Source organism: Anas platyrhynchos, chromosome 4, assembly GCF_047663525.1.
Source record: "Anas platyrhynchos isolate ZD024472 breed Pekin duck chromosome 4, IASCAAS_PekinDuck_T2T, whole genome shotgun sequence".
Taxonomy (NCBI): domain Eukaryota; kingdom Metazoa; phylum Chordata; class Aves; order Anseriformes; family Anatidae; genus Anas; species Anas platyrhynchos.
This window is the reverse complement of record NC_092590.1, coordinates 73,802,674-73,825,174: the sequence shown is the minus strand read 5'-3', so window position 1 is coordinate 73,825,174 and position 22,501 is coordinate 73,802,674. Positions and strand designations below refer to the sequence as shown.

Here is a 22,501-nt window from a genome sequence, read left to right as displayed (position 1 = left end):
TCAGCTGCTGCTCCATGCACAAGAAGCGTGCACCAGCCACCGAACATGCTGAGGAAAGAGGAAATATTTCAGCAATTCCTGCACGTGTCCATCCCTGGGTTCGAGCAGAAGCTGGTCAGCTTGGCTGCCGGGTGCTGAGGGTATGGAAACATGAGTTATTTGGGGGAAAATAAGGGCTGTTCCGTTCAACATGACAATGTACCAAATGTTTGGGCGCAGTAACTGGATGAACACAACTTGGCTGGCTTGGGACACGGCTGGAGCTGTGCGGGTGCGTTTGTAAGAGCAGGTTGCCGTGCAGAAAATACAGATCCACAGGGGTTCCTGGAGGTTTTCTCAGTCCTGCTCAGTGCCCGTGGGAATTGCTGAGATTTTCCACGTGTTTCAGTGGCTGCTGCACTGATGTAAGTTAGCGTTACGTGGACGTGGCTGTAGGAACAGGCCCCTGATGAGGAAAGCAGCACCACCAAGTCATCAGCACTCGAGATGTCGCACGAAGCCCTGCCAGCCCCGGTGCCGATCCCCAAGTACGCGCTGTTAGGAGTGTGACCACGTCCTGCTTAGCCTCTGAAGGTCAGATCGCTGTGCTGGGAGAGCCACAGGAGGAAGAGGAAGGACGTGATAGCCAGGGTGGAGTGTGGCTGTGCCGGTAAGTGGGACAGGAGGAGGTTTGGTGCTGCTGCAGCTGCTCCCCTGTAGCGTGCCAGAGGCTGCTGAAGAGAAGCCAAGGGTTCGGTTGCTTCAGTATTCCCCTGGTAATCAGGAAACCCCGCGATACAGGAAGCTTTGTCCTTTCCTGTGTCGTTTAGTGCTGAACTTGAGTAAGGAAAACAAAAACCAATCCCAATCCTGTGCCGTGTGACTGCATAAACAAATCCAGTTGGCTCCACAGATCAGCTCGGTGCGATAGAGAGAGTTCCTCCTCCTCCTGACTCGGTTCTCTTCATGTAGCTGAGCATCCCCTCAAGCTGCAGCAGAAGCAGGAGCAGTAGGAGCACCTGCATCTCCTTTTCCACGCTCTTTGGGTATTTTGGTGCTTCCCCCTTCTAACCTCAGTTGTCTTTGCTGTAGGAGAAACGATTTACAGAGCAATTAGCTGCTTTTATGGATCTTCCCTGGTGCGCTTCCACGCGCTTTCACCGCCCTTCTCCTTTCCCCTTCTGCATCTGTTGTGTCCCTTTGGACAAACACCGACCAGAAGAGCACATGGCAGTCCAGATCGGGGACTGCTGCTGCTCTGCCTAATAGGATTATAAGATTTCCAGCATTAATCCTTATCCTCCTCTTTAGGCAGGCTAACCTTTTACTTAGATTTTTGCCTCCTGTTGCACGATTAGCTGACTCGTCGGTGATTTCTTTCCAGCTGCTCTTCTGGCCTTTTTCGAGATGCAGAGCTCCTCCAGAAGGAGACTGGAGGCACGAGGAGGACCTGGGGAGCAGCAGGGTTGGAATTGGCATGGTTTGGGCTGCTGCCCTTTAGATTTGGGCTGTCACGGTGATTTTGTCAGGCACCAGCTTGATTTAGAAGCGATGGGTTGGCACACAACGGAGAAACAAGGAGCACGGGAGGTCCAGCACATGGGAGAAGATGCAACAAAGAGCAGAGTGCGAAGCTGGTGGCACTACAGCTGCTAAAGGAGAGGAGGGACAGAGTGGGACCAGCTAAAGGACCAAAGCAAGGGTTGGTAGGAGCAACATTTTTCAGGCACTGGAAGGGGAAGGTGAGAATATTGATCAGTAAATCGCACGGGGAGGCTGGAAGGGGACTTAGACAGGGAAGGGCTTGGTGGCCTGGGCGGAGGGACAAAGATGGGGCTTGTTTGTGTGTGTGCCGTGCAGAAGGAGCAATTTGGCAGCGGTTCGAGCGTGGGGCTGGAGGAAGGCAGGCACCAAAGATAACTGATTGCACAGGAAACCTGGATGAGGGGGAAGAGACGAGTATTGTCCTCAGCAGAGAGAGGAACTGGGGGGCGGAGGCAAAGGGCTGCTGTGTGCGTGTGACTTAAATCTGCTCTACTCAAGCCTGGTGAAGGCAGTAAACCTCAAAACGTTGGAACGTGTCCGTGTGCAGGTGTTTGTCTCCCTAACCCTGCGCGTGCCTTCCAGAAACACCCAAATATCTTTCTTTTTCAGTTTGCATGGCATACACAGAGGTGAGGTGGCTCCGGGCCTCATCATAAGCTGCAGCAGCAACAGGCTGGGCTCCAACATTCCCCAAAGCAGCCTTCAGCCTGGTAAACCACAGCAGCGGGGAATGTCCTTATAAGCACACAGCACGCCGGGCGAGCTCGCAATCTCCAATTTAGGCAGGGCACATCGTCTGGCTACCGCTCCTCCAGCTTTGCATATGCAAAAGCACTGCGGAGTTTCCTTCCCTTGCAGGAATCTTCTCAAGTGGTTATTGTCTGCAGCTAATCCGGGTCTCGCGATCCCACAAAGCGTTTGCTTCTCTGGGATCCAGTTACTTACTGTTTCCAGCCAAAATCCGAGGAAATGAACATCGATCACTCGGTGATGAGTTGCAGGAAATAAAAGCGTGATGCGGCAGCCTGGCCAGGCCAAGAAGGAAGGGTAGAGATGTGGTATTTTTTCCTAAGCAGAGCCAAAAATATTATGGATGTGTTTGGCCGTTTTTTGGAATATTGTGGAGTTTTTCGGAGCACTAATTCCTCGGGGTAGCTCCTGCTGCCGTTGAACTCGGAGGGAATATTTGTTATTAGCTTCAGTGCAAACAGCATCGAGGCATTGTCTGCGTGTTGCTCCCTGCCTTACCCGGTGTTTGTTATGATATTTCCAGGGTCAACAATGCAGTTGGTTTCCCAAAATCTTTCTGAGCATTCGTACTAACCCTTACACGCAGCACAGCCCCCGTGGGTGCGAAACAGCTTCGGAGCTGCCTGTTTCCAGCAAACCTTTCTGAAACCAGCGTGAAGCCTTCGTGAAATGCTGAATCCCCTCCCTCAGTAGCTGCCTTTCTGAAGCCTGCTTTGTGCTTCAGGTTTTGCTAAGCTCTGCCACAGCAGGCATGATGAACAGCAGGCAGATTGTCTTTGGTCACTCTGGATATCAAGGCGTGTGCTGGCTCACTCCAGTCTTTCCCACATACCTTCCTGAGCTATGGGAAGCACAACGGCACGCCGCATCCCAGAGTATTAATTTTTAATGTCCTATGCACAGTAATGGACTCAGCTGTAATTACGGGTCTCCCGGCACACAAACACTCCTGGCAGAATGGAAAAGGCAACTGCGGCCCCACAATTAGGGGCTGAAGCATCGATCCTTTCCATTCCCAAAAGCGACACAAGCAGCCATATGGGTGTAAAGCAAGAGCTCTGGTGGAAAGGGGGGGATTTGAAAGCCAATAAACATTCCCCTGCAGCCTGTTAAATTCAGACTTTGCAGCATCATCCTGCTGCAATGAATAAAACCTGGGCAGGGCAAAGCGTTTCCGACAAGCCTATGCCTACGTCGAGAATAATCGAAGTGAACACGCAGCCAGGCAGTGATGCAGAGAGGAGTTAGGATAGAAATCTCTCTTTTTTTTTTTTTTCCCTGCGGTGCTATTTTTAACGTAAGGATCCTTATTTCTTCCTTGCATGAAATCTGGAAGCTGACAGCCTCCCTTGCAGGCTTGGAACTGGAAGGAAACCGCCTGAAAGGAGGGGAGATTTCAGGAATGATCCTATTGGCATGTCTTGGTGGGCAAATTCCTCCTTCTATAATGAGCTGAAATGAACTTCACACAACAGCACAAGGTTATTCTCTTTAGCAAGTTAAATGTAGGATAAGGCCCCAGCATTCAAACCCTCTGGCCAGTGCCATTTGGATGCCACTTTATTCTCCACCAGCTTTTCAGAGTTTTGAATAGGGGTTTTGAAAGGATTTTAGATAAACAGATCTCGTTTTGTCCTGCCTCCGAAAGCAATATTGCTGCATTCCTGGTGTCACACTGGATTATTTCAAAACCAGATTTTTCATTTCCCTTTTTAAAGTGTGGTGGTGGTCCTTTTTTTTGGTGTGGAACTCATAAAGTACAGCTCTAGAAACCGTTCCAAAAGGAACAACAACCTGAATTCCTCAATTCATGGCAATGGCAACGTGTTCTCTGAATGCAATGATGCAAAACGAGCCCTATCCTGTACTTAGTGCACTCAAGCTTGAAGTGGGTCCAAACATTTTTTACTAATGCAAGAAATACATTTAACAAATCAAAAATAATAATATCTGTCTGAGAGGAAGTCAATTTAATTATTTTTATCCTTCTTTTTTTTTTTTCCAGGCTTATCTTTGGCACTCTCTACCCAGCGTATTATTCTTACAAAGCCGTGAAATCGAAGGACATCAAAGAATATGTGAGTAATGGGATCTGGGGCTGTGCTGCAGGGTTTGTTTTCTAAGATTGCCCCTGATCACCTTGTAAAGGTGTCACCTGGACTCTGGGAAAGCTCGCAAGTCTGTCCTGAAGGTGGGCTGCCCGATTGCCAGGCAGAGTCTCAAATAAAATGACTTGGGGTCCTGCTTCTGGCTCCTCTGCAGGATTGGTGCACCCTTTGACAAACGCATGCCATTTCTCTGGTGGTGCGAGCTATATGCAGCAGACATAAAAGCTGTTTGGCACCCAAAGCTGTGCGTGTTTTCCTTTGTTTCTGAGGGAGCAGTATAAATCAAAGCCTTTTCAAAAAGCCTTGAAGCTCTAGCTGCTCATTCAAAACAAGGATCAGAAGAGGCAGCTCGAAGTGCCTGTGACTGAATCTGCAGACAGAAACATCCTTCCTTGTGGAGTGACCTATTTACAGGCACGTCTGGCAGCTGGCTGTGCTGTCTTGTCCTTTTACTAAAAAAAAATCTTCCTGGGCTCCCAGTTTCTCAAAGCAGAATTTAGAGAAAGTGAAACTGGAGAGAATCAAAACCACTTGGGTGCTGTTGGAGTCCTGTAGGATTTGCACAACCTAGCCCTGTTAAATTCATTGAACCCAGCTCAGCTTCCTGATCCTGATTTTTCAGTCCTCTCAGCATCCCAGGGGTAACAAGGCCATTTTCTCCTCTGGGAAACAGCCTAGATGGCCATCCCATTAAGTCCTTGGTGTGAGCTCAGCCTGGGGCTCACCGTGGCTGCTTAGATTCTTCCATTTTCTTGTTCCTATCCACCAGTTAATAATTTTTGATGTTTTGGGAATCAGAAATGTTAGAGAACGCATCAGATACTTAGGGCAAAGTGTCCCCACAGCCCTCGTGCAGCTGTGCCTCTCAAGCTTTGTGCACCCCTGGCTTGGAAGGGCCGAGATCCCCCGTGTCCGCCACTGATAGGCACCACCTCTCTAAGTCCTTCCTGGCAATTCTTTAGCTTAAGGGTCCAATTCCTGTTAGAAATTCAATTGCAAAAGAGAAACTCACGTATCAAATCGTGACGCAAGTGTGGGAACAACTGGTCTAAGACCCGGTCTACACTTAAAACTCTTTTTCAGTTGGCACACCAGTTGGAGGCAGGTTAGTCAGCAGCCCGATTAGAAAGAAAAGAAGCTGTTTACACGGCCACAGTACAAACTCCGTGTACGAGTCTAAACTTATATCACCGTGGTTTATTTTTATTCTGCTTAGTAACAGTCGTTTTGATCGACGTTGTTTTAGGCCAATCTAGGCCCATCCGCACCAGATCTCCGTTAGTGTTTAAGAGCTTTGCTGGCATTGACGTGGAGCTGACAGAACCGTGCTGGCAGCGAGGCTTTGAGGGAGTCACAGTTATGTAAAAAGTCTGGCAGAAGCTGCCCTGGGAACACAACTCTCCCATGCGTTTGGCACTGCCACTCCACTGCTGTAACACTAAATATAAATATATAAATATAAATATAAATGCAGGGGGAGCGGGCGTACAGCTGGGTGACCAGTGCTCAGGGAATAATTTCAGTACTTGTAGGCAGATGGAGAGACACTCCCGGCACTGTCCCCACATCAGGGCAGGGGATGGGGCAAGCCATTTCAGATTTATTGCCATCTCAAGTGTCCTTCCCCAGAGCAGCACCTGGTTTAGGTGGCCCTCACCCACTGCCTGCTTTCCAGCCTCCCCTCATTTTACTGCAGTTATCCCAGCCTTAGGTAGCACGTTGCAGTTCTCTAATTCAGAGATGTCACGGATTTTGCTCCCTTAAGCTTTCTGATATTGCTGTAAAGCCACTCAGGAATCCTGGCTGCATTTCTCTCTTTGTACAGTTCATTTTTCCAAACAAGAATGACTTGATGTTGGGGTGGTGTTTTTTTTAAAAACTAAAACAGAAAATTCCATAGGAATATCTATTCTGAAATATAGCCAACTAGATAACAATTTCAATTAAAATGATGTTAAAACAACAGTTAATTTTTCCTTGGAGATGCAGACAATTAAAGCTTTTTGAACTATCAGTGGGTGAACACAGTGACAGCGCAGCGTGTGCTTTTGCCACCGGTGTGAGGCAAAATGCTCTCACCTAAGCCCTGAGCAGGGGATTTAAGCTGAAGCACTTGCTCTTGTCCCTGCAATGCCCCTGCTAAGGGTATGTACGTGGGCAGGCACCACTGCTGCATGCTCACTCAGTGAGCTGTGCTCCCATCACTGTGCTCCTGGGTCATGGGCTGGGTCTCTCTGCCTCCTCCTGGACACTTTCCCCTGCCTGTAGATATTATGTCAGTAAGTACATTTTGTCTTAATTGCAATTTAGTCCACACCCTAGTACTAAACTTTGTTGTTAAGATGAGCCAAGTGAGGTTTTTAATGCCCTGTGACAGGGCTGTGGTTCTTTCCTGGCCAGAGGAGCTTCCTCTGTAGGGACTCTTTGGTGTGTCAAGCTGTCCTCCTTGTCATGAGACCAGTCCTTAAGGCTGGATTCTTCCTTCCCAAGGGTTTGCGTGGAAATCTCATGGGTGTTATGAGGTGGGGGAGCCCCGGCATCATCAAGTCCTTAGGGATTAATAAATATAAAGCTTTTCTTCTGTGCAGGTTGGTCTCTGCACTTGTGCCTGTACAAGATGCTTACAGGGTCTTGGGGCAAAATGGCTGTTACTGAAAGCTGCCTCTGTCTTTTACCAGGTCAAATGGATGATGTACTGGATCATATTTGCGCTCTTCACAACAGCAGAGACGTTCACGGACATCTTTCTTTGCTGGTGAGTACCACAGGGGAAGGAGTCTTTGACCTGAGATAGAAAGAAAATTGAAATGTTTGTAAGGGAAAACGAGAGCCCAAGAGCTCACTGTCTCCTGAACATGGGAGTAGCATCTTCGGGTGCACAGAGGTGTTTTGTCTGGAAAAGCCACGTTTGCTTTCTTGGTGCTGTCATGAAATGGAAGAAAAAGGGTAGAACCACAAGAAATCAGTACAGGAGTCTCCGTCCCCTGGCTTTAGGAAATAGGTCTGTGTCAGATGCACATCCGATGGCTGAATTGGATGCTTGCAGAGATCATCACATAAAAACCCGTAGCTTTAGCTACAGGCACAGTTCTGAACCTAGGCAGATGTGTCCTACAGTAACTACACTGACTTTAGGATCAGGCAGAAACAGCCCTGCAGCACAGGACTTTGTGTCTAGGTTTTTCTGCACGGGTTGTTGCTCTTCAGATGTCTTGTCAGGCCCTTTCCTGGAGAGCAGTGACAGTCCCTACTGCCGAGGGCTCGCTGGTGCCAGTGGAGAGATGCTGGTGACCTCCATCAGGGTGAGAGCACACGAATGCCCAATTACCAGATTCAGTTCCTTAAATTTGGATGCTCAAGCTTGGAAATGTTTGCTTCATTGCCCTTTAGTAGAGCATCTTCTAAGCTAGGGGAAACCAGCGAGCTCAGGAGGCTTAAGGCTGAAGATTTAAGGGTGGTGCGTGGCCCTCACCTAGAGCAGTTCCAGCACAGCACCGCGTGCCTCCAGGGAGTGGGGGGGACTTGGCAGCATGTCAGAGCCCTTGGAGAGGAGATAAGACATTTTTGGCTCTTTATCTACCTCCACTGTGCTCATCTGGAGTCTTTTTTTTTTGGAGGGTGTACGATATGGGTCTCTCTGGAGGAATGACAGGGGTCTTGCCCAGCCTGTGAAATCAAGTATGCCACAGAGATCCCCACGGAGGTGGAAGAGCAGTTTGCCAGGTCCATGCTCGTGGTAGAGCATCACAGAGACCCAGTGGATCTGGCCTGGATGCTGTGTGGCCCAGCTGGCTTAGTTGTGGTTGAACACAGCTGTGTGCTTGCTCCCCACAGAGTGGGAAGGAGGAGAGAATCGAAAAAGGTAAAAGTGCAAGAACTTGTGAGTTGAGATAAGGACAGTTAATAGGAAAAATGGAAAAAAATAGTAAAAAAACAAAACAAAACAAAAAAAAAACAACACAAGTGATGCACAATGCAATTGCTCACTACCAGCCCAGCCAGTCCCCAGGCAACTCCCCCCAGCTTTATTGTTGGGCGTGACGTTGTGGGATATGGGATAGTCCTTTGGTCAGTTTGGGTCAGCAGGAAAGAGAAGGAGAAAATTCCTTGCTCCAGTGTAAGCACTGCTCAGCAGCAACTGAAACATCTGTGTGTTGTCAATGCCATTTTCATCCTAAATACAAAACACAGCACTGTGCCAGCTACCATGAGGAAAAATAACTCCATCCCAGCTGAAACTAGGACAAAACAGAAAGGCAGAGAGCTGAAAGGTGCATAAAAATATCAATGAATACTGATCTGCTGGTTTGCTCTGTGCTTCCTCTGGCGATGCTATGGAGGCAGCATCTGTGCTCTCCGCGGAGTCTCTTCCAGACCATGAACTAATGGCTCTGATACCTGAGTAAAGGTAGGATGAGCTGAGATTTGTGCAGAGGTGAGAGGATGTCTTTTGGTCTTTGGGTTCTTCGATGAGCAGAAGCTGCCCAGAACCAGCCTGGCCAGCCCCACTGGGTTGTGCCGAGCATCTCTAATCAAGAGCCGTGGTTGAACTGGGAGAGGACATTAACAGCTCTTTTTTCTTCTAGGTTTCCATTCTACTATGAGCTCAAAATAGCTTTTGTAGCTTGGCTGCTGTCTCCATACACAAAAGGCTCCAGCCTCCTGTACAGGAAATTTGTTCACCCAACACTGTCTTCAAAAGAAAAGGTAATCACAGGTGCCCAAGTCCTGCTTGGGTGGAAACAATCTGCAGTGTGTTTGCTCCATCTTCATATCACTCATTTTTATTGAAGGACTGGGAGCTGCTGATTCTCTTCCTCTGTCATTTGATCATCTCTTTTTGGTCGGTGTTTTTGTCCTTTGCTGTTGTTTTTTTTTTTTTTCATAAATACTGGCATCTGTTCAGCTCGCTCACATGCATTAGTTCATCTTCGTGCACTTGAGAAGCTGGGAGGGAGGGGAATGAAAACGCCTCCTGAGCTGCTTTGCACGTACTAGCTGAATATAGCTAGAGAGCTGTGTTGTGGCTGGACGTAATGATTTAGAGAAGCAGGGTTCTGGCAGCCAGGGCTCCTTTATTTTGTTCCCAGCTCTGTGCAGCAACGAGACAAAATAGTCCAGCCTGCCAGAAAGGGGCTTAGTGAGCACTTGCCAGGCTGGGAGAGACGCAGCATGTTGAGGTCCTGGTTTGAGAAATGGCCTGCTGAAATTCACGGTATTAATTTCAGAAGAGATATTACAGCTTGAATCATTTGCCTGCCTTGGAGACTCCTGTGGCTGTGAACGGGACATTGTCAGGCAGATCCATTTGGCTCACGTGAATCCGTGGGCTGAGGATAGCTGTCAGTCACACATCAACGTACAAACTGCCAAGAAGTGAATAACCCTTTCCCACATTGCCAGCTATGGCAGTGAAAGATCTTCGTTTAAGCCATAAGCAGCACATGAACAGCTGATTTCAGTCCTGTCCAAGAAGAACAGTGGGGATCAGTCCTCTTTTTGCTTCCTGGGAACTTCTGCTTAGGCATCTCACAAACTGTGCTCGTGCATTTTGGGTTGCCACCTCTTATCTACCAGATATAGGGAAGGGATCACTAAGAAGCCAAGAGCTTCTCGCAGATTGCATTTCCTGCTAACCCAGCCCATCTAGTAGCTTAGCACTGAAACTCATCATCATCCATCATCATCCAGGCCCTTGTGTCTTGGGGTGGGGAGCACAAAGACAGGGACTTTCACTGCATGTTGAGCAAAATCCAGAACCTCTGAACCACCCATTTCCATGGACGTGTTGGAGCCGGACACTGCAGCAATGTGCAAAGAGATCTCAGATACATCTGAGAGCATCAGTCCTGGCTCCAGGGCAGTAGAGCTGCAGCTGCCCAGCATCATATTGTGACTCCTTTTTAACTATAGGGCAACCCAATTTGTCTTCAGAGTCTACAGACTGCCGTTGGCAACAACACACCCTGGCCCGTTCTGCCCAGGTGGAGGTGTCTGTCCTGCCTCCAGGACCTCTGCATGGTGGTTTCCTTGTGTAAATGTATCCCAGCTTTGGGTCCCGATCTTCCATTCACAGAAAAAAGCTGAAATGGAAGTTACTGCTCCCCTGCAAACCCTTCCTCTTTGCAAACGTTGGCTGTGAACCTCTCTCCAGCCAAGGTGGGGGAAATGGAGCATGTCTACCTCTATGACAGATGACCTGGCCCTGCCGAGGGTCTGAGGCTGGGACCACTCTGATTTTGTCCCTTTTGTGCTTTTTTTTTGTTTGTTTGTTCATTTATTTTGTTGTCTGCTGTGACAGGAGATCGATGACTGCCTCGTCCAGGCAAAAGACCGGAGCTACGATGCCCTCGTGCACTTCGGGAAGCGGGGCCTGAACGTCGCGGCCACGGCGGCTGTCATGGCAGCTTCCAAGGTGAGGCTGTGGGTCAGGATGGGGGTGTTAACATCTCATAGAATCACAGAATCATAGAATATCCCCAGTTGGAAGGGACCATAAGGATAATCGAGTCTAATTCATCTGCATCCATTGCCAACGGCAGCCACAATGTGGAGGGGGAGACAGAGCAGAGGTGGGGATCCTGTCACTGGTTTTATCATGCCTCCCTCTCTCCCATTCACCAGCCACACAGGTGCCTCTTGGGCTAAAGACACTTAAGTAAGGGTGGTGCTCAGGGAACCTCCATGAGGTTGGAAAATGCAGGATTAAGGCCAGGGGCTGCCCCAGGCCTCTGCTGAATTTTTATACATTCCATGGCATTTAGTACCCAGGCGACAACGTTAGCAATGCTGTGCATCACAGCTCTTAGTTTTCACTGCCAAAATAGGAGCATGGAAGATGCTGACTCCAGGTGGACACAGCACCCTGTCCTGGGGAAGAGTTTTTTCCCCTTGCTGGGGAAGGGAAAGGCCACCTGCCCTGCAGTTTATCAGTTGTTACGCTGAATTGTTGAGAAATCTGGAGCATCTACTGAGCTCTAATTCAGGTACTGACAGGCTGCAGGGTTTACACATGACATAACCTGGTGTATAACTCTCTGGAGACGTGCTGCTGTTATGTAAGAGTGCACGGGACGTGGGGTTAGGTGTTTTTGGGAGAGTGGCTTCATCTGAAGAGGCGTATCCTGTGCTCTGTTCCTGGCTTCGAGCCAGAGCCAGACAGCAGCTTTTATCTCTTTCTTTGCATAAAAGCTGCAAGGAATTGATAACTGTGTTTGGTGGTTCTGCTCTCTGGCTGTGGATTACCATGGCTGAGCGTGGATGTGCAGCTATAGCAGCTATACTTTGATGTTTTGGGGGCAAAACTTGTAGAAAAGAGAGTTCCTGTGCAAATACAATGCCCCTTGCAAAAGGAGTGTAGAAACATGTGGACAAGATGGATGTTGATATTAGGAAAAACTCATGAATGGGAGTTGAAGGAAACTCTTTCCCTCTGCCAAATGCTTTTTGTACGACCTTGGGCACATCATTTAGTATTTCCTGGCCTCATCTCCTGTAAAAATGAGTAATACATCCTTGGGATGCTAAATGTGTGCAGGCTATTAAGCGTGGTGAACTGAAGACGTTATAGAAGTGGGAGCCCCTGGGATATGCCATGAACACATAGGATGACAAGGATATGCAAAAACTGTTCCAAAGAAAAGCCCCAAATTGCCTTCTTTTACCCTGCTGTCAGGCCTGTCTCATTCTTCTGAGCTGTTGCTCTGCTAAACGGGGACTGCTGGCTAATCCAAACCCGGACTGAGAGGTAGGATAAACGTGGTGCTAAGGCAAAGCTCTGTGCTTTGTGCCCAAGGCCACACCATTTGTGTGACACCCCCGTGGCAGCAGTGCTTTCAGTGCTGTTATGTAAACCTGAAGAAGTCACACCATGGACGTAAATAGGCTCCGGGGAAGCCTGCTCTGCAGCACTGCCTCTGCTTCCTACAGCGTGCTGCAGACTCTCTCTGCTAGAGCTGTCCTTCAGGACAGAGTGAGAAACAATGTGTGAATCCCAAAGAAACTGATTCCTTGTTGGGTAGCCCCCAAATATGCAAAACTCTGTGGTGTCCAGGCCCACAGGGCCCACCTGTTCATCTTGGGACTGAAACAACGCCTTCATCAGCTCTTCAACCTGAAAGAAAAGCCAGCACCACGGTTTTTCTTCCTGCTGTTCTGCTTTGTTCTGCTTTTCTGGTGTTTCTTAAGATTCTCACTGCCGTGAAATGCAGCTCCGGTGGCAGCAGGAAGCTGGGCAGAAGGGAGAAGACCCTCCAGGGTACAAGGAAGCTGCTGCTTTGCTTGAGATGATGAAGCTGCCTTTCATTGCTGGAAGAAACCAACCCATGCTGTGATTCCTGTGGCACATCTGCCGGCCTAACTGGAGAGAAAACAGATAAAATATTGCTGCCTGTGATGGACCAGAAGAATCTCTTCTGCACACTACCTTGGGGATGGGAAAATGAGCGAGAGGAAGTCATTGGGTTGAGTAATTTATTTTTATGGTAAAGCAAGGACTGTTCACGTCTTTGCTTCAGCCTTGAGATTTAAGTGACTCTGAATACCTGAGAAAAAACAGGACTCCTGACTTCTTTCACCACTTCAGCACGTGGCCCCCAGCATGTTGCTTGCTTCTGTGCTCCTCAGGGTGCGATTCCAGGGACAAGGGGAGCAAATCTAACAGCTCTCCTCTTCCAAAAACCAGGGCAATGCTCCTGCTCCCACTGGGTCACTCTGCACCAGCCTTTTGGACCTCCTCAGGTTACCTCTAAGGTATCATAAAACTAATCCAGAAAGAGAAAGAAAGGGAGTAGTGATTTTTTTTTTTTAATACATGAAGGAACCCATGAGTGTGGACTGATGCCTGAGGGCCTGAGCCACAGAAGGGAAGGGACAGGAGTGTGGCTGGAGGGAAGGAAAGTGAGATCCCCCCTTCCTGGCGCTGGGAAGGAGGCAGTTCAGCTCTGCTCCTCACGGCACCGCACCCTTAATACCTTCTCACTCTTTTCAGCTGCTGGTGAATGTATGTCACCACCCTTCCTTGCCCACTTGAGAGGGAGGTGTAGCAGAGGGAGATTATCCTGTGTGAGTGAAGTTTGGAGGGCTAATTATCTAGAAAACACTCTGAGCTGACAGGTGGCAAATAAGCCTGCGGTGCTGGAAAAGTTTCCAGGGAGGGGAAGGAGAATCCTATTGGTAAGCCTTATCCTGGCTTCCCCTGTAGGAGGTTTAAGGGTATCCAGCAACCCCTGATAAGTGTGGGGTGTAGATTGGGAAGTGACTCCCAGAGGAGTCACTGGGTTTCAGCCTGTAACAAGTCAACCTGTAAAAGGATCTAAAGGCATTTAAAGGATCTAAATCTAAAAGGATCTAAAAGGATCTAAAATGATTTTAGGTCTAAAGTTCTTGGAGGTGTCTCCCCTTGTGCATAGCCCTGCCCTCTCCTGTCTCTCCGAGCTGCAGTAGCTGACTTTTTGTGCTCCCACAGCGGTCCAGACCCACGATCTCTTCTCTTTGGTGATGAGATCTTTGCTCAAGGCCTGTGTTTTCATCCTTTTTATCCCCAGTGCAGCACGGGGAGGCTGGCTCTCTGATCACTGTACACGACAGGCTGCTACTTAGATATTTATCACAGGCTAAGGTGCTGCAAGCTGAGCGCAGCCTCGTGCATGTTCCTTATCTCTTTCCCTTATCCCTTTCCCCTTTCTGTCCTAAACACCACCATGGTTAGCCAAGTGCAGGCTTCTTTCCCTTCCCTTCTGCTCCCCTCCCTATCTATAGAATCTATTTTTGGTGCTGTCCCAGCAGACAGAGCATCAGATTGCTGTCTCCTTGCCCCTGCTTAGGTGCTTGGCACAGATCCTTTACTCTGTCCCTACAACCCTCCCATTACCACTTTTACACTCTCCCCAGCTCACCGACCCTCTCCTTAAGGTCCTGGTTTTCCCAGATCCCGTTCCCTCATTCCTCACCCTGGATAAATGAATTCAGCCAAACAGGTCAGTGCCATTAGCCACAGCTCCGCTTGTCATAAAGGAGAGCTGCAGAAAACGTCCTGCAGCCATCACAAGGCCACGGTTCTTGATACCTGACCTTCCTCAGCCCTTCCTCTTCCCACACGTGTGTAGGGCAGGGAGTGTTGGCACAGCAGCTGGTGCTGAGAAACCCTCCAGGAGCCTTTCTTGCGTCAGGAAATAGGGTCAGAAACCCAAAGTCAGAAGTATTACAGTGGGAGTTGGAAACCCAAACCTGTGGGAGAGAGATGCTGCCTGTGTGCCACGGCAGTGGAGAACTGCACTTGTACTTCAGCTGGGAAAGAGAGAGGCAGGGAGCATCCATCCCTGTAAGAGAAGGGATTTGTAATGGGATTTTGTAACAGTGAGGTCCCACTGCTTGCAGGGAGAGTTTCTTTGCTCACCCAGTGTGTCACAGGACGCTTCTGTCCAGCCTGCTTAGTGCTGCTTCTGGTCTGTAACAGGGCCAAGAGCTGCAGAAGTCAGGAGTGGTTCAGAGTACAGAGTCTGAGAAATTTATGTGGACCTGTCAGTGTTATCTGCACACTCCTTTTGAAAATAGCATCCTTTAAAGGATCTCCACGTGGGGTCCAAAACCAGCGATCTCGTGGCTGAACTGTATTAAACCATCAAAGAGTAATAACACACAACTTTCTTGAAACGTGCTGCCACTGACCACTATTTCCGGAATTGTTCCTGTTATTGTACAATGCATTTTTCACTCTGAGGTCTCAAGAAACTGACTTCCCCCCCAAATCAATAAAACCTCCACGCAGAGCTACAACCCAAGCAGCTGATTGCAGCTTTTCCATCTTGTTGGCTCTTACGCTGGTGTCTCGAGGAGCAGACAATAGCCAACGAATGCACGGCACCAAACAACAAATTCAGACAGAGCCCAGGCTGGGAGAGGCAGCGACAAGCAGTTCCCAGAAGAGGAAATGCCAACAGGCAGGGTGGATGAAGTCAAGTTTCCACCATCAGCTTTAAAGCCAGCCGGTTTCCTCTGGAGTCTTCAGCACTGCCTGACACCCCCAAACGGCGTGGCTGCTCTCAGCCAGGCACGGCACACAGGCCCTGGCCGTAAGGACATTGCTTGTAGGTTCTTTGTGTTCGTGTGGTTTGACAAGGGCAGAAAAAACCTGCCCCCAAAGCCCCCAAAGCCGGCGGGTTTGCTCTTGGTGGGACCTTCTGCAGGTAGGCACCATAAGCTTGGGCACAAGCATTGCCCTCCTCCTTAGAAAAAACATTCAGTCACCAGGTCTAAAATGACTGCGGAGCATCCTTCACCTAATCCGGCCTAAATTAGTCATAAACACGCTCTGTCCTTAATGGTTTTAAGTCTGGAGGAGGCTGGATGCTGGGGGTTTCTCCGCTGGGAAGCACCTGTGAGGTGCAACACGCGGCAGCCCCGTTGCTTTTAGAATTTGCTGAACTCTTCAAACACACTTCCTAGCTTGCACCCTGTCAGCTGGGGTTGTGGGGTGGCTTCTTCACCCCTCTGGGGGAGCTGAGGGTGGTAGTGCACAGCTGGGTGTCCCTGCTTGTTGTCTGTGAGTCCCCGTACAGCAGTGCCCAGCCTCGTGCTCACGCCTCACCTCGGTTCCTTGTGCTAAAATCTCTCTTTGTGTCAAAGCGTGTACGTTTGTTGCCACACTTGCTCTCTTTTTCCCTTGCTAGGTCTCTCAGCTGCTTCATTTACCAACTGACATCAGTTACTTGTATTTGGACCAGAAAAAAGGGCAGGTAATCTGCTGAGTGCTTACATTAACCTCTAACCAACATCTGCCTCCCCGTAGGAGTGGTTTGAGCTGTTTTCAGCTGAGGCTGCTCTGAGGCCAGCCGCTGTCTGCTCCGCTTCCCGTAGGTAGATCCTGTGTGCTGTGCTCTAAAAGCCTTGATCACAACAGCAAAACGCCTTCCAGGTCCTCTGCTGGCAGTCAGATGCCAGCAGCCAGGCAGAGCTGTGTTTGTGGAAAACCCATCTAACTCGGGTTGTTGCTGCCGTGTTTGCTTCTGTTTTCCCACTGATGGGTAAAGGCAGCCTGGCGCTGCCACTGCTGCGATCCCATCAGCCTGGTTGGGGTTGACGTGGAGCTAGTGAGGCCAGGACTTGGCCCAAAGGTGGGGAAGCACCTCTGCAAGCATGTCCTAGGAGTTTGTGCCACACCTCGTGGTGAATATCTGCAGGCTGGTGGCTGTCACGTGCATGCAGACACGTCTGCTGCTGGGGAGAAGGACTGACTGCTAACCTCAGTTACAGCAAAGAGGGGACATTAACAGGGTTCGTATGGTGCTGGAAGTGCAGTGAGCGTGGCTTAATGTTCCCTTGCCTGTCCATTAACATGACAGAAGGTGCCCTCCTGTATTAACACCGAGCGTATTAAAAGCTTCTCTCGTATGACTTGACATTTTTCATCCCTGATTCGTGTCTCTTCCCCACGCTGTTGCAGCAGCAGAACGGAGTCTCTAGTTAAGTGATTTGTTTTGAAGCCTAAATAATGTCCACAGACTTCTTTCAGATCGTCAGACTGACGGCACGATAAAATCTAGACGCTGTTTGTTTATATTTGGATCAGAGGTAGTGGGACTTTGTGATATAAATTGCAGGTTTTAAAATGATGTGCCTGATTTTATTTTCCTAGAGCCTACGTAAAGCTACCTACCTTTGTGGAGGAATTTCTATGCATAATCCTATTGTACATAAACCCAGTTATTCCAGACTCCTAAATCCATCTCCCTCTAAAAGGTTTCACTTCAAACGTGAGTGCAGAGATTAATTATAGAAGCCAAGTAATTAAGACACCGCCAGCTATTTCTGATGCAGGGCCTTTCAGAGTACCTGTTGCAGCACTGGCTTCAGATTTTGGATCCTTCCAAGATTTTCTTTCCCAAGCCATATTGGTTGTGTTGGTGTCTGTGGCCTGGACATGCAGATTTAACATCACTTTTGGAGATAAGTCTGCTGCGTTTAGGGGAAGGTAGCCTGCAGGTTAGCTTGCTCTGAAAGCTCACTGTTGGGATATTTTGCCCCACTCTTTAAAGCGAAAATAAGGAGAGAATGTGCTAGGCGTGAGATGTAAGGTACAACATCACAACACTACAGCTACTGTTGTGACCAAAGCAGGTAGAGACGTACCCAGATTAGTTTTAGATTAATTACTGTGCCGGACGGATGAGAGCTTTAAGTTCCCTTAGAATCCCAGAGAAGCTTGTGCAGCTTAAAAGGCCATGTGTTGATGGACGACGACCTGATATCCTTGGTAGATCACATCTGAATGAGGTCGATACCAACTGACATCAGTTACTGGGAGCTGGTATTTTTTACTATTTGCCTTTTGTCCTGTTCAGTACCGTTGAGGGCTGGCCCTTCTCTGCCCCTGTCCCTGAGAAAACCAAAGCAAAGAGGGAACTGTCCCGTGTATGACGAGGTTGGTGAGTCCTGGGAGAAGAGGTGGAGGAAGGAAGCCTACAGAGGTCCACTTTCATCTTTCCCTCCGCTGTGGGATGAGCTTTCCTAGGGAGCAGCAGATCCGATGAGTTTGCTAGCAGATACCCTGTAGTGAACAGGGAAGAAAGACACGCCTGCACCCATTTGTTGCCACCGAAACCCCACCTGCCAAAATCTCTGGGACATCTCTTGTGGCTGTAGCACTTGGAAGAGCACCTGTATGATCACAGACAAGATGGTAAACAAAAATCCCCCAGACAGCTGCTCTCGATGTGCCACTTGACTGTTTTCACCAAACATAGTCCGAGATGTCTGCTGTGCTAGATCTGTTCTGATCTTGGTTTCTCTTTTGTTAATAAGTGATGTCTTATGGTGGAATAATAGTCTGTACAGCTGGATGAAGACTTTATTGCTAAAATATAACCGCAGCAGGGCAAACCCTCGCAGTGTTGTCCCTTCAAATCTTTGTGATTTCATATACAGCAGTTGCTTATGTGACAGAGAAAGGGCTGGTAATGGCATTGCCATTTTACTTTGAAACCGTCCTGATTCTGTTGTAATCATAATTTCTGTCGTGTTTCCATTTGGGCTCAAGTAGAAATGTGGCAACTGGGAAAGAATTGTGGTCGAAGTGTTATTTTGTGCCCTACGAGCACTGAAATCCAGCTTGTTCCTGCAAAGTCTGAAGGTGCAAAAATCTGAAAGCAGAAGACTGGATGGGAAGTGAGCAGGATTTCACGTGCTCACTGTCATCGCTCAGCCTGAGCCCTTCCTGTTCCTGCTGGATCTGAGGTTTGGACAAACTTTCATGGCACGGTAGCAGCGGTAATGTTTGCTGTTACCTGTGTGATAAGCAGCCTCCATCCTTGCTGGAACAAGCTCAGGTAAAATTAAAGCAGAAATCAAGAAAAGACAGGCACGTACCAGGTCCTTATTGTAAAAGGAATTAATATTACTGGGAATTAAAAGGAATTAAAATATTCCTGGGGAAGTAATATTGGGCGAGCTGGCTGAGAGGAGGTTAAAAGCTGGCGTGCTGCTGACACTTGAGCTGGTAGCACAAGAGGAATACAGCGCTCGTGTTACACCCCCTTAGCTATTGCTAAGCCCCTGGCTTTGCTGCTCCAGTCATTCTGCAGCAGAAAAATATTGTTTGGTGGTCTGATTGCTCCCAACCATCTCTTGCTAGGGATCTGGCTGTGCAGTCGTACTGTGGGGTAGGGTGTCTTGTTTTTTCTTAACTGACACCAGCAGAAATAATTTTAGAGCCAGGCTCTGTGTAAAATTAAAACCCAAGTGTACTTTTTGTCAGTTTTATATATATATATATATATATATATATATATATATATAAATATATATAACTGACTGGCTGGCCCTTATATATATAACTGACTGGCTGGCCCTTCTCTGCCCCTGTCCCTGAGAAAACCAAAGCAAAGAGGGAACTGTCCCGTGTATGACGAGGTTGGTGAGTCCTGGGAGAAGAGGTGAAGGAAGCCTACAGAGGTCCACTTTCATCTTTCCCTAAACTGGTATATATATATATCAGTTTATATGCTGAATATCACCTAATGCAGCCAACAGAGAAGGACAGGTAGGTTCAGTATTGACTAATTTCTGACATTCTTGCTCTGTGGCAATTGTGTTGTGTGAGGATCTGAGGATCACAGAACTCAAGAAGATGTGCACTGATAACCAACCTTTTGATAAGATGTAGTTTTAATATAAGGTATCCTTTAAAGGTTCATTTAGAAGGAACAGCTCTGTTCCTTTCACCAAGGAATATGTTTGTTTCTTGATTGAGAGCTAGTCTCAGAAGAAATAAATTAGGGTGTAAGTTTATTTATTCCTTAAGCTGCATGAAAAAGCACCAAAATATTTCTTTGCATTTAAGAATAACTTTTTATTACCTTAAGATTTCAAATTTTCCGTGCTCTGGAAATTCTCTGTATGACTGACAGCTGCTGGGTGAATGTCATCATGGAGAATTACCTTTAAAAGGAATTTATTTTGATGTAGACCATTTAATTACATTTCTGAAGCCAAGGACCTCTTTATCTAAGATACTAATGAAGAAAACTACCGGCAAGAAAGACTCAGCAACATCCTGCTCCTTCAGATGTGGCCAAGGCCTCTCTGAGCTGAAATGACTGTACTGAAGAATCAGAGATACTGTCCATCAAAATTTTGAATGATCCCAATTTGTGCATAGAAACCACTGCAAAAAGAAGGGCAAAGAGGGGGAAATGATGTTTTTAACAACTCATTTATGTCCTCTCTAGGTTACCGGACCAGGCAATGTTTTCTCTTCCTATTTTCCTGATGGATTTCAATGAGCTAGGGAGAAGAACGGTTCAAACTACAGTTTGATCTAATTTTTGTGTGTCTTATTTGCTTGCTTGTTTAACCAGGGACAGGGAGCCTTGTCTGAGAGACTAAGGAGCTTTAGCATGCAGGACCTCTCGACCATCCGTGGAGACAGCAGCACCACTGTTCCTCCGTCGGTCACTGTACGAACAAGTAGCAAACAGAGCCAGCCAAAACCATCCAGAAGTGCATCGGAAGGCACTGGCAGCTCAGGTAAGTGCCAGCGCTATTTTCAGCGGTGTGTTGTCTGGAACATCACGCAGCCGAATGAAGTCATGCCGTTGGCAGCAAGATACAGAAACAGCCATGGCAGGCAGCGCATACCAGAGCTCGCAGGACACAGCCACACTGTGCACTGACGAGGGAACAGTATCGTCGTTTGGTGGTTGCTATTCCTGGCTGGTATCAAGGGCTGGATGTGGGCACGCAAGGGAGCCAGCATCAGTCTTTGCAACTTGAGATGTAAGGTTTAAGTGCAAGCAGTGGAGGGTTTTCAACAAGAGGGGCTAATGGAAGTGTCAAAAGCAGGGATAAGAATGCAAGATAGTGGGCAAGGGTCATAACTATCATCAGAGCCTCCGTATGGTGATACAACCTCTCTCTTTTGTGCTATCTAAACATAAATATGAGTTCTAATGGATATCTGGTTTGAATTAGTCCGACTCTTACTTCTACTGAACAGTACAGTAGCTGTCCCTTGACAGCCCTAGGTCAAGAACTTCATCGCTGATGAAGCCTGATGAGAAATAAAACCTGTACAAAGCACTGCTAGAAACAGAGACCAAGGTCTGACAGCTATTTATTATAAGGATGTGTGCACAGGTGCTGTTACGGAAAGCAAGTGTCCCTGAAAAGCAAAGGTTTGTTTTCAAATTCTGAAAGAACAACGGGGAGAAGCAGCGTGGTGGGAATAAAACCCGTTCCTGAGGATTTGGTTGTGAAAATTTATTTCAAGCTCGGTTACAGAAATCTTAGTGAGCCTAGATCCGAAACATTTAATTAGGGATACCTGTGCAGATTAGTTCTGCTAGAAAATTGAGAGATGGAGCATTGTCCCAAGCAGGAATTCCCAGACACTGCCAAAGATCATGCAACTCAACTGCTGGGATGAGAAACCACAGAGGGTTGCAAGCCTGTCTTGATAGTTTGTGAAACATGGGCTGGTAAGTTTGAAATTTAAAAGTTTCATCATGTTGAAGTCTGTGCAGACATTCACTGTGTCCCAAGCCTGTGTAGATTTCTACCCCTTGTAGTTTGCTTTAATTTTGGAAAGCGTTAGAAATGGGGTTTTCTTCCTTCTTAAAAATTTCTTTCAAGCCCTTTACAAATGCTGAGAATTATAGCTTGTAGACTTCTCTTTATTTTTTTAGCATCATCTATTGAATATTTTTTCTTTATAGATAGACTGAAACAGCTAATTTGATTGCAGCTTTGCAGTGGTTTTATTTGATATTTATGTAGGGTCTTGTATGCACGTAGCACATATTGCTTTTGCTTGTAGTAAACAGTCTGAAGGTAAAGTGGTCACACAGAATAGAAAACTCCTACTCAAAAAAATAAACATTAAAACCAAATTACATGTAATGTAGAGCAAAATAACAAATGGCACAATTAAAGCATAATCTACTTAATGCCAGGGTGTGTAGAGCAGTCTTCGTAGTTTTGTTTTTTTTTTTTTTTGTATTTTTTTCTCAAGGCAGCAAACTCAGCTCTTAACACATACAATTTTCTGATTTTGATCTGGTTTCTGTGCTGCAGGAGGAAATGTCAAAGTGGATCTGTGAAAAATTGGATCTGTTCATCGATTTTTCAAACTGAGTCTAGTGTTTATCAGATTTTTTTTTGTTGTTGTTCTGAAAAAATTGAGAATTTGGTTTTAATTCTTCTCTTAATGAAATTGACACAGATTTGCAAAATCTTCTGAGAACTCTCTCTCCTATCTCCCTTTGTGACCTCCCTCATCCACCACAGCCAGCATAGCCTGGCACCTCCAGCTGGGGATTTCAGCCACGGGTGGCTGCATCGTGCTGGGTGGATCTCTCCTGTTTTGTGTGGGCACAGTTATGTGTGTAACCAGAATGATTTGAGAGGAGAATTGAACAAAGTCACAGTGAATGTGAGCTCTCAGTCAGACAGTATCACACCTTGAGTGTTGTGTTCAAGTGGAGCCAGCACTGTTATAGGCACGCCAAGGCCAGACCTGGCCTTACTGCTTCACATCCCATGTTCGTTTAGATGGATATTTTGATGGATTTTGTTTTCGCACAGAAATTTTAGCCTTCTCCTTTATATTCCTGGCTTAGAGATAA

At 47.4% G+C, this 22,501-nt stretch overlaps 1 protein-coding gene across 8 annotated transcripts in view; it reads left to right on the top strand.

Annotated features, from left to right (window-relative positions):
• Window positions 1-22,501, top strand: part of REEP1 (receptor accessory protein 1) — a 65,826-nt gene that overhangs the window by 29,047 nt on the left and 14,278 nt on the right. For 7 of the 8 annotated variants that reach the window (XR_011809282.1, XR_011809283.1, XM_072037877.1 and 4 more), the window contains exons 2-7: window positions 4,280-4,352; window positions 7,061-7,137; window positions 8,969-9,089; window positions 10,684-10,797; window positions 16,052-16,117; window positions 20,237-20,405. Coding sequence is in view for 6 of the 8 variants with exons in the window: in XM_072037877.1 (XP_071893978.1) it covers window positions 4,280-4,352; window positions 7,061-7,137; window positions 8,969-9,089; window positions 10,684-10,797; window positions 16,052-16,117; window positions 20,237-20,405 (620 nt within the window). In the remaining 2 variants the exon portion in view is untranslated. The remainder of the gene's footprint in view (window positions 1-4,279; window positions 4,353-7,060; window positions 7,138-8,968; window positions 9,090-10,683; window positions 10,798-16,051; window positions 16,118-20,236; window positions 20,406-22,501) is intronic. The other variant, XM_072037876.1, reaches the window with a different exon arrangement.